Below are 17,824 nucleotides of genomic sequence, written 5' to 3'. Positions count from 1 at the left end.
CCATCAGTTGCTATAAATGAAACAAAAATAAGAAACTGTGCTATTAAAAAAAACAAAGTGAAACCGAGGGAAGATTAGAGATTATGAATTAATTATAAAATATGCTAAGATACTTCAAAATACAAATTGACATATTTCTAACAAGGTACTGTTATAATCAATAGGATCATTGAAACATCAAAGCAAAAAACCTGTTTTTGACCATTTTATAAGTGAAAATTGTAACTGTAAGTGAAAATTTGCAACTGAAAATTCTAAAAAAAAAAAAAAATTAAAATTGTAACAATACCTGAATATTGCACACTCATATAAATGTATTTTCTATAATTTTGGTGGTCAAATAGCTAAAGCTATTTAAGAAGTTACAACTGCATAAAATTATAATCTAACTATTTTTGTGCATAATATGAGGGCAAATGGAGACAAATGGATTCAATTAACTAGTCTGGAATTTGGCAGAAGTAATGTAATTCTATAGTTTTTTTTCATCATTCAGCTGGTTTTTAATTATGATATACTATTGGATAATCAAAAGGATCTGGGAATATAGTGAAACACTTTGCAGTTATTCCATTCATATTCCTCATAATTCTGAGGAATTCTACTTGGGCAGAATTGTCTCAGCTCCTCTACTCTACACTTAGATCTTTGGAGTAACTACATTTAATTTACTATGCTTTAGTCATTATTATGAATTGGCATAAAGCAAAAGGGGCATTATAAGATCAGGTCTTACCCAGAAACTGAAAATCTGGTCCAAGACTAGACCGCACATTCCCATATTAAATTAAATGGCATTGTTCTTTCAAATTGAATGTGCAATGTGAGGTTTCAGAACCAAAATTTCAGGGATTAACTGTAAATCAGAAAGTCAGCAAAACAAAGAAAGCCCTGTAATACAAAATAAGCTCTCAAATATTGTTCAATATCAAGCCCATTACAGTTTCATGCTCTAGGAACTTCTCTCTTTTTTCTATCCTACTCATTAAGTTCTTCAAAATGATGTATCTGTTTCATTGGTCTGGGACCATATGTATTTTTTTATAAAAAAACTGTATCAAAAAAGTGGCTATCTTATAACTTCTCATCAAACAAGAATGATCTACATACGACCATCCAATTTGCCATTAACCTCAAGTCCATAATTGCTTTTCTCTAATGGGTTTGTAATACTTGAAAAGACAACTGCTGCTGATTAAGAAGGAAGTCCTTGGCTTGCTAAATGATGAAAAAGGGCAAGGTAGCTTTGCAAGAGAGAATCCCCAGTTCTCCACAGGGATATTCTATGGTCTCCAATTATACAATCTCTTCTTCTTCCTATATCGTTCTTGAATGTTTCAGTTGCTTTCATTTTCACACTAACAATTTCCTAATCCAACTTGGTATGATTCCTCTGCTGACTAGATTTCATTGTTTTTCAAAGGCTGTTCAGCTGTGCTTTTCAGTTCCAAAGTAGCTCTATTTTTTATGGTTCAGTGCCTCATGCTGAATTTGCAATGAGTAGCAGATGTTCTTCTCATCATGCCATAATCTCTCCAACTCTCCAGTATTTTATAACTGCCACCATGCTAGGAAATAAAGCTACTTTAGATAGCAACAATAGAAGTAGGGAGTGTGGCAGGCACAAATTAAACAATGTAATGCTAAACAATGCATGAACAAAAGTGCTTTCACACATGAGCGTATCTGTAAAAAACAATTACATTTTGGCTCTCTTTATCTCTCTGTTCATAAGCTATACAATATACTATATATACAAATACTGCAACTTTTTTTTATCGCTTTACATTTTCTGGATGACAAACCCACCCCTGAAACTGTGGGAAAATGTTATTACACTTTCCCTAACTCAAATGAAGATTATTAAAATTATGCCCTCCGAACAATTTCACTTACCCTTGGACTACTGAGAGGGCTGGTAGATAGGCCAGATGAAGCTCCACTGATTGAACGAGACCTAAGTAGACACAAAGTCAAAATAAAATCCTGAGAAATCCCTGTCAAAAACACATTGCACAGGGCAGCTATTGCTACATTTAATCTCCATAGGTTCACGCCTCTATAAAGAAACCTCATACAGATCTGACATATGCTTTTCAAAGAGTACTTATCCACAAAGAAAGACAACTTTATTTTGATTGAAGATCTGCATAAAATGACATAAAAGTTCATAGATGAATAAAATTCTTGCGCTACTACTAAGCTATCTAAATGATAAAATATGCTCCCTAAAATATAAGTATGTAAAATCATTAATAATAAAGTGGTTTGACTATAGGTCCATTATTAATCAGAAATTTAGTATCGATTTAAGTTTAATAAAAAAAGAATAAAAAATTACTACAGGGCAGACAAATGTTTAACAGTGCTAAGTTTTTTATAAATTAAAAAAAAAGAATTATTTACTAAATGATAGACCCACAAATGCCAGCTGAACAAATGTAGACATTTGTGATCTAAAGCCACACAAAATCAGGTAGGATAACAATTAATTGGTTATTAGATAATATTCAAAAGACCAATCCACAAAGATGGCCTAGCGAGTATTTAATGTCCTACTTTGCATGTTACTGCATAGTTTACAAGAAGCAAAATAGGAAGAATATTAATTCTTCTGAATTTAGCAGTGGTGCGTTCCTAACCGGTTTGCTACTGGTTCACTGAGAGGGCATTTTTATATTAATTACATATTAATAACATCACACAAATTTTATGAAAGGAACATTAAAGCTTCACATGTAAAAATGCTAAAAAAAAAAAGAAGCCTCAGATTGAGAGGTTTTGTTTTCCGCTGGCTAAAACTGAGATAATGTAGAAGAAATCCAAACTGTATAAAATGAGGAAAGTTATAAATGATCACTTCCTTGGATCTAATTTGTATGGCACCGGATTATTTTATTGCCAAATTTTTTGGGGGGGGGGGAATGGACCTTAAGTTATTTTCACTGAACAAAACAAAGTGCCAGTAATTAACAAAGAGAGAGGTCAAGGGAGTACAATGGTTAAAGTTTGTGCATACAAACAGATCATGCATGCAAATTTAAAACAGTTATTTTATATACATGCACAGCCCATTTTTCAACCAAAGACTTATATTTATGTAGCTGCCTTTTCTGCATATGAAATTATTATGGAACCTGCTTATTTCCTACTACTTGGGACCCAAAACTCTCTTCCCCAAGGCATCAATTATTCTATAAACTGCCCGCAATGGTATGAAAGGAGGGTTGTTTTGACACCTCATGAAACTTAAGGAAAAGCTTATATTAGCTGCTCGTTGAGGTGAATGCTTTCATGGGAATTTTAGGTTTGTCATGTGGACTGGATGAGGAACAGCCTACAGAGCCGCCAGGCATAATTTCAAGGTGAATTATGTAATCATGAGAAATCTCTGGTAAGAAGGGAGAAACTTTTGACCGGGAGATCAATGTATCCAGTATACCACATTCTCTCCCATGTATATAAGCCTGGGAAATTGTGTGGGGAGGCAATAGGAAATAGTGCTATGTACACATGTTAAAAAATGATGGTTAATAAGATAAAAGAGATAAAGTTTGGAGCAGACAGTCAATAAAATTATCAGGGGGGGGGGTAGAGGAAAAATGAAAAAGAAGAAAGGTAAAATGTTTCTAAGTCTTCCAACTCTGCAAATCCAAATACATCATGATAAGAAAGAAAGAAAGAGAGAGAGAGAGAGAGAGAGAGAGAGAGAGAGAGAGAGAGAGAGGGAGGATGCAGGAGGAAAAGCCTCCCCACCCCTTGTGTTTGTTTGTGTATGTGCATGTGTTTATGTGTTTATGTATGCGTGTGAGAGAGAGAGATTTACAAAATGGTCTTTTTTTTCTTTTGGGGGGTGAGGAGGGCTTGCAAAATGAAAGAACCCACAAAACTGTTCTGCCAAAATTTACAGCTTTGAAATTATGGAGAGGATTGTATTTGTTAGTATTTATCAGGCCCATATATTGGCTGTTCATCCTGGCTGAATAAACAAAGAGTTGTGTCAATTAATCTGTATTTAACTACATATAAATGGTACATCAAATCTTAATTGACTCAAAGCTTATTTATAAAATAACCTCTGAACTGATCCAGGAATAAAATTTCAGTTCAGTGCCTGAAAACAAATAGCTACAATGAAGAAAATATGGATTTTACTCTACACTAGATGAAGAGTAAAATCTATATTTTCTTCATGTATATTTTCTTCTAGGTACCACATAGCTGTAATGAAGAAAATATAGATTTTACTTTTCATCTAGTGCTATCTAACAATGACATTTATAATTTCAAATGGGATATGACTCTCTGCTTGTTCTTTTCCCATCAGACAGAATTAAGACCAGTTTAAAGAAAACTGAGGTGAGACCTTTCTCATGAAAGCGGCCTAAAGCAACATTAGGATGAAAGAACACCGATGCTGTGGATTGATAGAAATCCTGTTTTTCAACAACTCCACATGGTAATCTATTACCACACTAGCTAATCATACTGGGTGAACAAAAGGAAGAATAAGGCAGCAATCTAGTCTGAGAAAAAGCCTCAGGGGCAGACTGATGCAACGATAGAAAAAGAAATAGCCATTTCCATGTAACTTTTCTAATCTCCAGTGGCCTTTAGGTTCATCACAAGATCAGTCTTTCTCAAATGATTTTGATCATGCCCATTTCTTACAATTAACAGACACATTTAATATCTGTGGATGAAAACAAAAACATTTGTCATTTTATTCCTTTTACACTTTTTGCAAATCCTTTGGAGAAGTTCTTTAAGAAGGGAGTGAAAGACCCCCTACAAACTGGATGCACCAAATGCCAATGAACATCGTCTTTTCAAAGGCTCAGGGCAGCCTCTGTCTATTTTGTTTGCACAGGTGTGTTCATGCCTAAAAGATGTTTCTTCAATTGGGGTTCTCTACAGCACCTTGATGCTTCGAGCATCATATTCAGAATGTTAATTATTACTGTCCAAAAGAGCCCTCCAAATGATTCATATGTACAACCCGTATTATTTCCTCTAATGCACTCTGGTGAACCGTGCAGTGTGATATCAATATTTTATTAGTACAAGTTTATGACAGAACTCCACTGTTGATAAATGTTATAATTAAAGCAACTGTTCTAAAGAGAGGTTTGTTAGAAATTAGAATAACGTATATATAAACTGTTGAATCCCTTCCCCTGCCTCATCCATTTTGCAAAGCTCACCTGTTCACAATGAAATTATCTGAGAAATCTACTGAAGCTGAAGCCTTCCTTACACCCTTCCGACTTATAAAGCCAAACGCTTAGTATGAGGGAGCAAAGTATTAGAATCTCAGTCTTTCCAACAAGATTTCTCCAGAACCAGGTTTGCTTGAACGCATCCCGAAAATACATCAGATCGAATAAAATATGAAAGTGCAACAATGGAAGGAGGGAAAGGAGAGAGAAGGAGAGGGAAGAGGAGAGGAGAAGAGAGAAAAGGAGAGAGAAAGGGTAAAGGAGAGGAAGGGATGGAGGGAGGGGTAGCAAGAGTAGGAGGGAGGGGAGGAAGAGGGGAGGAGTAGGGGAGAGGAAGGGGAAGAAGAAAATAGAAAGAAGAGGAGGAAAGAAGAAAGTAGAGAAGAAGGGAGGGTATGACAAATAGAGAGGGAAGAAGTAGCATTGTTGCAATATAAGATGGATGTACGGGATGGCAGGAAAGCAATCTCGAATACTGTATATACTCGAGTATAAGCCTAGTTTTTCAGCCCACTTTTTGGATGTCCCACCTCCTCCTTGTTATGGCAAGCAGCCACATAGCGATGTCCCACCTCCTCTGGTACAGTGATCCAATGATAGGAATCACTGTGCTGTGTGTCATAGGAGGCGGGACATCGCTCCCGCGGCTGCACGGGACATCATCATCACAGCGGGACATCAGCATCATGAGGTGAGTGAAGTATTTCATTGAATACACCGCTAGTTTACTGTTTTTCTTTGAAATAAATATTCAAAAACATTATTGGTATCTATTTTTATTTTTGAAATTTACCGGTAGCTGCTGCATTTCCCACCCTAGGCTTATACTCGAGTCAATAACTTTTCCAGTTTTTTTGTGGTAAAATTAGGTGCCTCGGCTTATATTCGGGTCGGCCTATACTCGAGTATATACGGTATATTATTATATTTTTAGAGGAAGAATGGAATCATAAATGTTAAATTATAATGTACAACAATAATAATATCTATGAGAAATGTATATTTGTGAAATGTATGCATGCATGAGTAAGAAAAATTAAAAAAACTTAAAAAAAAAAGATTTCTCCAGATTAATTGCATGCAGTTTGCTTGTAATTGTTTCTTTAGCCTTTGAGAAATTTTAAACAAGAATAAATAATAAAAACAGATAAATATTTATGTAATAAATAAGGCATTTCAGTTTTTTTTAAATTCAGAAATAACGTGGGAAGATATATCTTTCTGCCTTATTTATAAAAAAAAGAGGCTAGCATATTTTTGTCTCTACAGTTAGTCCTTGACTTAGGCCACGACTGACTCCAAAATTTCCATTGCTAAGCAAGACAGGTGTTAAGTAAGTGTCCCATTTTATGACTTTTTTTTGCAACAGCTGTGAAGCAAATGACTGCCGTTGTTAAGTGAGCCATGCAGTTGTTAAGCAAACCTGGCTTCCCTCTTTGACTTTCCTTGTAGGAAGCCATCTGGGAGGGTTACACATGGTGATCACATCACCCTGGCAACTGTCATAAATCCATGTCAGTTGCCAAGCAACAAAATTCTGATACTGCAACGGTTGTAAGTGTGAAAACTCTTCATGTCACTTTTTTCAGTGCCGTTGTAACTTCAAATGGTCACTAAATGTACGGTTGTAAGTCGAGGACTACCTGTATTGCACTTTACCTCACCAATACAAAATGTTATAATTTATGCAAAGAGAAATATACACATTTTTTAAAAAAATGCCATTGGTTGTTTTGTGTTTCTATGCCAGAAAAATGAACACCTTTTTTATTTTACTTCTGTCATATAGGATTAAAAGCAAAAATGCCAGAGCAAATGAGAGCCATTGCATTCTAACAGCTTAAAAACATATAAAATATGTGCTGACTTGTAAGCATTGCCATCCCTTCTACCTGCAAATAATTTCAATACACAATAAAACCATCCCATTTCTTGCACTTTGCCCTCCCCATCTCGAGAGCCAAAGGCACCTGCACGCTTGCAGAAGGCACTTTCAGGCAACTCTTGCTCAGCTTCAGCCAGTTAACAGTTGAACAAAGATGACATGCCAAGTAACAGCTTGGCAACAGCTGAGTTTATTGTTTCCCCAAAAAGTTCTAGAACCCCACCAATAAACAAATAATGGCTCCCCTTCTTTCACAGACAAGAAGAAAAATTTCTGCTGCCACCACTACTACTACCACCACCACAGTTCATGAATTTGTTCACATTTTGAGGTGTGCTTAGAGGGGGAACTGATATGATGGCCTACAATAAAGTGGTAGTTTCCCAGGAAAGAGAAGGGGGGGGAGGGAGAGACAAGGCAGCCCAACCCAGAGATCCATAGGTGAGAGAGGAAAATAGTAAGAATAGCCATCTCCCAAGGTATATCCATTAGGGTGAGCATAGTAAGGGTTTAGTCAGGCAAGATTCTGTCCCTTGTGTGTAAGCAAATAAAGAACTGAACTCTGGATGAATCGTTTTGCATCATTCTTGGGCTTAGCCTGACAGGTATGGACTTTGGGTGCTTTTCATGCTCATTTCAGTCAAGGCTGAGAAGATGGAATCAGGTGAGGCTAGGATTCTCTCCATCTTATCACAGAATCTCAATTTCTTAAATACTTGCCACAGACATCAGAAGTTTCTGTATAAACAAATATAAAGCAATTGTCTGATAAGAGGCAGCTCAGTCCGCAAATAAGAGGAAAATATAGGAAGTATTTCAGAAGGGACCCTTCCTAAATTTCCAGAAACAAAAGAGAGGATAAGAGACATGTTTTCATCTTGCAAGATTCCGTTTAATGTAACCTTACAATAAAAATAGTGTTGATGCTTTTGGTTGTACTTCCTATCTGGACAACCTCAAAGGACTAGCAATCACTCACTGGACAATAAATTAACTTGGCCATTAAACACAAACAACAGTATAAGACAGGTCCGGAGCTGATTTTGTAGAGGAACAAAGCTGTATCTGGAGGTGCCCAGTAATAACCTCTGATTAGGCAGGACTTAAAACTTTAAAGACGGGAAGGAGCTGCATCTATATTGGCACTAAATCTCCCAGTTGGCGTTGACTATTCTAATATTACTGCTTCTCACACTCAAATTACACTTGTCTTATAACCTAGTCAGATAATACAGATTAACAAGTGATGGATCATCAGCAAAAATGAAGTTTGGGGAAAGAGAAGAAAGTGAAGGAGGAAAAGATCAAAAGCAAAGGAGATACAGCTGACTAGTGATGGCAATTTATTTCTGACTGCTGCTGCTGCTAAGATTCCCCCACTCCAACATTCAACTGGAGCATTGCCTTCTATTGAGTTTAACTGAGGCAGGTCCAGGACATAAAAAAGAAAGCCACTTCCAAAGTTGAGTTCACTGAATAAGTGAAGAGAGAAAGGATACTGGAGTTTGGTTGGGGGAAGTCATCACAGAGAAGCTTGTAGACTCCTCTATCATTCTCCTAATTTTTGAGAAGCCAATAGCAGAGCGAACAATTCAGGTGCTTTGTAAGGGTGCTTATCATGGATGTGGATGCAATTCCACAGAAAGTGAGAAGTTTTCATTGCTTTCTTCTTTCTTTGTCTGAGAACCATGGGAAGAACTGCTGTTGGGACTTATAGAAGATACGTCATAGTTGTTTTCTTTGACACCATACTAAGTCTTATATATGCTGACCCTCCTGAAAAAAGAAGATGAGAGTGCTGGAGCTAGAAGTAAACCCATTCATCTCTCACTCCCTATTTATCCGGGAAAATGGACTGAATACAATAAACATTTGGAGAGGAACTATATGGTATATCAAGAAGTCTTCCATATGATGAGAAGAGGGGAAAGGAGGAGGAAGAGACAGAGAAATGAAGGAATATGATTAAAAAGGAACAAATCTGTCAAGGAGACCTTTTACTTTGGAGCTTCAAAAATAGCTTCCAGAATTATTCTTTTGCAAAACAAAGCAAAAAACAAAAAAAAAGCAAATGCAAATCTAAATTGCATCATCAGAAATATAGTCTCAAGGTCAAGAAAACTCATAGTTTCCTTCTATTCTGCATTAGTCATATTACAATTAGAACATTGCATCTAGTTCTGGGTAGTACATTTTAGACGTACACTAAAATGAGGCCATGCTCTGATCAATCAAAGCAAAGCAATCAAAAATAAGGGATATGAAAGAAAAAAAAAAACCCTGTGATTAACGGTTATATTTAGCCTAGAGAAGATATGATAATTCTCCAACCATTAAAGAGCTATCATATAGAAAGCAGAGTTGTTCCAGAAGATAAGAATCAATGGGTTTAATTACATGGAAACAGATTTTAATTGGACCTCAGAAAGAATTTTTAATGGTAGGAGCTGTTCAACAATGAAACACACTGCACTATGAGGTGATGAGATCTCAATCGTTGGAAATATATGAAGAGAGGCTGATAATCATTTGTTGGGGATGACACAGTAGTATATTCCTTTAGTGGGCGAAAAGTTAGACAAGATGACCTTCAAGAATTTTTCTAACTCTTACCTATATGATTCTGTGAGACGGGACTATATATTGTTCTGCTAAATAAGATGACTTATAAATAATACTTTTTTGCTGTTTCCAGACTTTACGTTCTTCCAATTGGTGCTAGCTTTCAAAAATTTGTACAAGCTCTGGAACCGTAGTAGTAGTAGTGCAGTAATGCAGGCAAACTCTGTCCACAGTCTGGAGTTCAAGCCTGACTGCTTCAAGGTTGACTCAGCCTTCCATCCTTCCGAGGTCGGTGAAATGAAAACCTAGACTATTGGGGGCAATATGCAAATAAGGCGTACATTGAAAACTACCCAAAGAGTGTTATAAAGCACTATGGGGCAGTATGTAAGCCTAAATGCTATTGCTATTACAAGACTTCACATTTAATTTTCTCTTATTCTGCAATCAGTAAGATAAATACAACATCAAGGTAAGGAAGTACAGACTCCTGTGGGAACACCCTCCCCCTTCCATCAAAGCACTGTACTAAAATATTTCTTCCTGAAATATTTTTGATTGCACAATAATGAATGTTTACACTGGGATCATTGCAAGAAATCTTTCCCCCCAAATGAGAAAAGATTCTACAACAGGTATAATTGAAAACTGGAGCTTACCCCAAGGTGTCAGCACTCGTCATCCTTGGCAGAGGGAAATAAAAAGAGAAGAAGAAAAAAAGAAAAGGAAATGGAAACAGGTGGAGAAAAGAGTATGAAAAGCAGAGTGAAATACTGTTTGGAGAACTGTTCATGGTCATAATTTCTTTGCCACAAGCATCTCTTGCTGATGAATGTATGATTGGGGAATTCTTATGGGAAGGGAGAGTTTTATAATACACAAAATTCCCATGCTGCTTGTAATTTTGGAATTGGGGCAAGTAGAGTAAGTGTAAAATGAATAAATATAGCTTGTATGCTCTAAGCTGGAGAGCTGGAAGTTCATTTTGGATCAACTACTTTTTTGAAAGCATATCATTTGTTTACATATAGCAAGTTCTATTGTATTTATCAAACACAGGTGAGAATCGCCCCACAATTTGCTCTTCAATATTTTTTATACCCTAGAAAGATTGATTTTGGAAATCTCTTTTTCAAATCTGTATGCCTGTAACTGATATTAAATGTGTTGATCATTATAACAAACACATCTGAATGACAATGCGTGCCCAGTAAACAAAGTTTTAACTGAGGATGCAGCATGGGAAGTTTCTTTATGAATACAAAATGTGCAATGTAGCATGACTCTCCATATCTCATTTGATACTCTTCTAATAATTCCATACATATTATATCTCAAATTCCTAATACAAGTCTTACTTTTTCCTGACTTGTGAGTTAGTATCCAATATTTTTATTAAAATAAAGTCATGGATTATAAAAATTACTTTCTCTGTTGGATTGAAGATAATAAACAATATGCTGAAATAAATGTGGTAAGAGGAGCATTGGCACAGATTGTTTGTTAATTTTACTATGACTCAAGTTGGAAATAATAACAGAAGCAGAAATAGCTGCCTGTAGTATGAACTAATCCTGCTTGGATATTATGTGTTTATCCCTAAATTCTAATTTCACTGCTCCTTTCTCATTTAAATGTTTTAATATTAGATTATCAGTTTACTTTCAGTTAGGATAACTAATCATTTTTATCTTGTGTATCCCACCCACCATCTAACAAAATTTCTATGGAGGACGATCCAAATTCCAGGCACAAAAGACACACACTTTTCGCACATTTATTGTAACATATAATACATTAATTCTACATGTGCAAAATGGAAAGTGTAAAGAAATCCAGAAATTTAATTCAGAAATGAGAAACAGCACATGAAATAGGGGTGATTGCTCTAGGGCAGGGGTGTCAAACTCAAGCCCCGGGGACCGGATCTGGCCTATGGGGTGCTTAGATCTGGCCCGCGGGGCTGCCCTGGAAACAGTTAAGGATTCACCTGTGGCATCTCTGCCAGTGAAAATAGAGCTTGGGAGGGCTGAATGTGGCCCTCCAAAGCTCCATTTTTGCTGGCAGGGGGTTGCAGGAGGGCCTTGGAGCTGAAAATGGAGCTCGGGAGCCTGTTTTCACTGGCGGAGTGCAGGTGCCCCCGACACAAGTGATGTTGAGCTGGCCAAGCCCACCCTGGCCATGCCTCCTGTGCCCCCCTCCCCCGAGGTCAAACACAACCCTGATGCGGCCCTCAATTAAATGGATTTTGATACCCTTGCTCTAGGGCATGTGTGTCAAACTCTCCATGTCACGTTGTCGTCAAGTGACATGATGTTTCTTCCCCCTGAGGAGCTGGGGTGGGTGTGGTCTGTGCGTGACATATCCAGCCCACCAGTTTGACACCCCTGCTCTAGGGCATTCCAGCTTTTCCTTTATGGTCCTTTAAGAGGCTTCCATTCTTTTTTTATCCTTACAAGAGCTATCTGTATATGAGAGATGGTAAGATAGGACATTGAGCCAAACTGAGCACTTTGAGCTAAAAGTAACTTCTTGTAGGTTTAAGAAATTACATTCCTTAAGTATTTCTGATACAGATCTCTTCCCCCATTTATTTTCTTATTTTGAAATAAATTTAGTTTTAACAGTTGTTATTTATTTACTTATATAAATGAATTAATTCTTTATATTGAGGAAAATATTTGTGCATAATACTGATAAGATCCTAGGAGAATTAGCTACAAAGTTAAAACTGACAATGCACAGGGAAGAATACAAAAATGAAGAGTACAAAGAAACATACACATTTTTGCATTTTCCACTAGGCAGGGTATGAGAGAGTTTGATATTGCAGGAAGCCAGATGGGTAACTATGGGCCAGTCTTTTTCTTTCAAGGAAGCAGATAATAGTGAACCATTTCTAAAAATCTCACCAAGAAAACTGCTGAGACTTATCCAGGTAGATACCATGAGTCAACACTGACATAAACAGACACACAGACACACTCACAGACACATATTATACATTATATGTATGGATGTATACACACACATACACACACACACACACACACATATATATACACACATATATAAATACACACACACACACACACACACACACACACACACACAAACATATACATAGATTTTCACGGGTGTAGGTATGCTGGTCTTGTTTTATTCGGGTCTTTTCCCATGTAAGATTGAGATTGTCTTGGCAACTTTTCAGAGAGGTCTCACTTGCCATCTTCAGGCTGGGTTTTGGGCTTAAAGTGTGATTTGAGCTGCCATCTTTCTATAAATCTTGGTAGGTGGGTGTGGAGTGCTGGCTTTGTTTCAGTAAGTGGAGTGATTGGTTGTATAGTTGTATCATGATTGGTAGATTGGTGCTGATTGGTGCTGGCTGTTATGTTCATTGTTGTTTCGTGTTGTAACGGCCTGGGTGGTGAGGGGCTTGTTTGTTGATTAGGGCTGGTTTCCAAATGTCTGGTAGGCGGGAGTTATCGTCACGTTTATTCATGTTATGGGGGTGTTTCTCTATTTCGATAGCTTCTATAATTATTTTCTTGTTGAAGTGTTCAGTTTTGGAGATTAACCTGGTTCCTTCAAAATTAATTTCATATCCTGTAGCTTTAAGGTGCTGGAAAAGGGAGGAAGTTTTTTCTTTTTTTCTTACTGCGTTCTTGTGTTCTGCAATGCGTGCATTTATTCTCCTGTTCGTTTGTTCTATGTATGTTGCAGGGCAGATTTTGCATGGTATTTCATAGACTCCTTGGTTTTGACATCGAAACTCATGAGTAGGTCACAAAGAAGGAACACCACTCTGACCCATAGTCAGCTCCATAGGCTCACCTCTACAGAATCTTGCCAAGTTCCTCTCCAAACAACTCCAACCCTACACAGAATCCATCACCTCAAATGTACAAAACTCACTCCACTTCATAAAAACAATAAAGAAACAAAACCTACAACCCAGCGATCTACTCGTGAGCTTCGAAGTCATATCCCTTTTCACCAAAGTGCCTATAAAAGAAGCCTTGACAGCTATCCAGAACAAACACAACCCCCCTAAACACATCCTGGACCTGACCAATCACTGTCTAACCAACACATACTTCATCCATAATGGACAAAGTTACAAACAGATAGAAGGAGCACCCATGGGATCACCCCTCTCACCTGTCATCACAAACTTTTGAAACTAATGCCTTAGATAATTCTGAACCCAAACCCAAACTCTGGTTTAGATATGTTGATGACACTTTCGTGATTTGGCCACATGGGAAAGAAAAACTGGACAACTTTCTCACACATCTCAACAGCCTACATCCCAAAATACAATTCACCATGGAAATAGAAGCAAACAACCAACTTCCCTTTCTGGATGTCCTAATCTACAAAAAAACCAATGGCTCCCTAGGACACACCATCTACCAGAAAAAAACACACACCAACTGCTACTTAAACGCACAATCCCATCACCACCCTGCACAGATCACTCTGTAGCCACGACCCTCATCTCCAGAACCAAATGCCTAGCCGACAAAGACCACCTGAAAACTGAATTACACACTCCCACAAACATATTAATCTCCAAAGGATTGCAAAGAAAAACAATTACCAACCTAATCCAAAGGGAGACTCCCCCAAAAAACCAAGACACAGAACAGGACAACGGCATTGCCCTCCTCCCTTACATCAAAGGCACCACAGATAAAATCAGCAAAATTCTCCACAAAAACAATATCAAGACAGCCTTCAACACTGACCAAAAAATAGCCAACATCTTAAGAAACTCCAAAGACAAAATCCAGCTAGAAAACCAAGGAGTCTACGAAATACCATGCAAAATCTGCCCTGCAACACACATAGGACAAATGAATAGGAGAATAAATGCACGCATCGCAGAACACAAGAACGCAGTAAGAAAAAAAGAAAAAAAGTCCTCCCTTTTCCAGGACCTTAAAGCTACAGGAAATGAAATTAATTTTAAAGGAACCAGGTTAATCTCCAAAACAGAACACTTCAACAAGATAATAATTATGGAAGGTATTGAAATAGAGAAACACCCCCACAACATGAATGAACATGATGATACCTCCTGCCTACCAAACATCTGGAAATCAGTCCTAGTCAACAAACAAGCCTCACCCACCACCCAAGCTGTTACAACACAAAACAACAATGTACACACAGCCAGCACCAATCTACCAATCATGATACAACCACGCAACCAATCACTCCATTTACTGAAACAAAGTCAGCACTCCATTACCCCCCCCCCCCCACGCACACACCAAGATTTATAGAAAGATGGCAGCTCTGATCACACTTTAAGCCCAAAACCCAGCCTGAAGATGGCGAGTGAGACCTTGCTGAAACATTGCCAAGACAATCTCAATCTCTTGGCAAATTCAGATCTTTTTCCATGTAAGATTGACAGTATCTTGGCAACGTTTCGACGAGGTCACACTCATCATCTTCAGACTGGTGCCTTTGCAAAGCCAAAGATGACAAGTGTGACCTCGTTGAAACGTCGCCAAGATACTGTCAATCTTACATGGGAAAAGACCTGAATACGCCAAGACCTGCATACCTATACCCGTGAAAATCTACGAAAACATTATATGTATTACACACACACACATGATATCCTGTTACATGTATACACAGCAATACGAAAATCTGGGAAGTTATTATACACATATTAAAACATAAAATGGAGAATGACTTTTTAGCTTAGATGATAGGTCTCTAGATATTTCTCGAAGAATTATCAGTATTTTTGCAACTACTATCACTATCAGATGTTTGCAATATGGGAACCTCTATAGCTTTCTATAATTTGTGCAAGTTGTATAAATTTGTACACAAAACATAATAAATAAATGTTTTGTTTTGTTTCATTAAATAAGTAAATGAATTACATGAAACTTCTGAACTTCCTAAGTGTGTAATTGATACTATATAGGGACAAACATGAGATTATGACAAAAATGTAGAGAAATATAATTATAATCATATCTCTGTAGAATTTTGGTTAATGTCAGGGATGCCAAAACTGAGAATCCACACTCATATGAAGTTTTAAAAGCCTTGAATGTAGATCCTTAGAAGCCATCTGGTTTTTGTAATTTTATTGTGACAGAACCTATAGAGAGTAATATTAACTGCACCAGTGATCTGCAAAGGCAAACAATACATTGGACTTAATTTTTTGGCCATGGGGCTATTGAAACCTAGAGCTGCAATTTAACAGCAAGTGTAGCCCTTCAGGCCAGTCTAAGTCACCCATATTGGTCAGATAAGTAGGAACCAAGCCAGCCAATTACCAATTCAGATTATCTATCTAATACACTTTAAACTTTATATTTTGCCTGCTTTAATATTTTGCCTGCCACAATAATATCCCTTTGGCAGAACGATGTGCTCCTGTGATTTGAAGGAACATGTTCTTTAAAGTCTTTTCTATAGGAATCTGTGCTCTAATCTGATGACTCCATATAATAGAAATTTCATCTATTCGGGGGATGATTTTATTAACTTAATTCCATCCACCCATCCATCCATCCATCCATCTTTTAATACCATTCAACTCTAAATGACTTTGGAGCTTTAACCTCTTCAGGGGAGTTGCAAAATTTCTTACAGGCACCAGTACTTTATGTGGGAAAATATTGTCATAATATTAGGGTTTTAATTTCTTTTATGCTGCTCTCTGTCTTTTTACCAAATGTGATTGGTCATAAACCATAATAAAGTTACACCTGCATAACTGGATTTAATTTCGATTTCAATTAAATTATGTCCTCCCCCCCACTCCTTTTGCCTTGTATTATTATTTCTCAGTCTTGCCTCCTATTAGTGACCATTTTCCTGGCATATGATTCCTAACATATGGTCAAGTACGGTCCATGGAGGGCACAAATTCTTTTTTTGAAAAATATTATTTTTCAGAATACATTATTCATGAGTTTTTACATGCTAGTAAGTTCGATAAATAGCACCAAATTACAGAATTATCAGTTCATACCACTTTCCTAAGTTTAGCTTAGAACTGTCTCCACTTTTCCTGGCATTGTGATTCCTTCATTCCTCTCTAAGCTTGAATATATAGGATATAATAATTTTGAAGCAGCTTTCCCCACAGGTTGTCTCTGGTTCAAGAGCCACATGAGCTAATGGAATATTTCCCTAGAACTGGAGTTTCTGAAAATAGATACCTTGACTTTTTGCAATTTGATATTGTAAAAAAGCATCTATCAATGTTAGAAATACAGTTCATAGGCCCCAGATATTATTATTACTGTTGATTTTATGTTTTCCAGCTTATGATGAGATCATATTATACTCAAAAATTGTGGCCTGCACAACTGGTGGCTTTGCTTGTATGTGCAAATAAACAATAAGATTAGACATAATGATACACCATTAATACATTACCCTGGAAATATGGGGGCATGATTTAGGGAGGTAAAAACATATTCTGGAGTGTGCACTTCTAGTTCCATATTCATTTGAATATACAGTGAGTATTATTTTGCATGGGTACCATATTTAAAATAATGTCTTACTCACCAATCAAATAGATGAAAGGCATTCTACTCTTCTGAAAACCTGCAGATATTTATTTGAGGTGGGACTAATCTTTTTAAATGCCATAGTTCAGTTTCTTATTAATTCATACTTATTTGACTATTACTGCCAATGGTCATATAACACTGCATTTTACATTTTTAACCCAAAATGCATAATTTCAAGTTCTAAGCATTCTGCTACAAAACTACTTACTTTGGGAGTATAAAAAGAGCTACATTGGCTATCATAGCATTGAAGCATTATCATCTAAGTTCCAAGTAAATTATTATATTCCAAGTTCCAAGTAAATTATTATATTCTCTAGAAATAGACCGATGACCAGATGGCTCTACATATGCAGGAATAAGCAATGCAGGGAAAGTAAATAGAAATATTCAGATAGTTAACATGGACATACAAATGCTTAAAAGAATCTTAATAGGTTTTCCAGAAAGAGAAAGTCAGGAAGTGCTTTAACAATGCAAATGGACATCAAATTGACAATGAGGGATAGAAAGAAGCAAAATGAGTTTTATTTAAATAAAAATAATTCCCCAAAACAATAAACCTAGCAGCGCAGATATGTGCATTTCCTAAA

The 17,824-nt window shown here is 36.9% G+C and overlaps 1 protein-coding gene across 1 annotated transcript in view; it reads right to left on the bottom strand.

Annotated features, from left to right (window-relative positions):
• Window positions 1-17,824, bottom strand: part of BRSK2 (BR serine/threonine kinase 2) — a 458,442-nt gene that overhangs the window by 46,484 nt on the left and 394,134 nt on the right. Inside the window, exon 13 of the mRNA XM_032222893.1 lies at window positions 1,897-1,957. Within this exon, the coding sequence (XP_032078784.1) occupies window positions 1,897-1,957 (61 nt within the window). The remainder of the gene's footprint in view (window positions 1-1,896; window positions 1,958-17,824) is intronic.

The sequence above is a fragment of the Thamnophis elegans genome, chromosome 1 (assembly GCF_009769535.1).
Source record: "Thamnophis elegans isolate rThaEle1 chromosome 1, rThaEle1.pri, whole genome shotgun sequence".
Taxonomy (NCBI): domain Eukaryota; kingdom Metazoa; phylum Chordata; class Lepidosauria; order Squamata; family Colubridae; genus Thamnophis; species Thamnophis elegans.
This window is presented reverse-complemented; position numbering and strand designations above follow the sequence as displayed.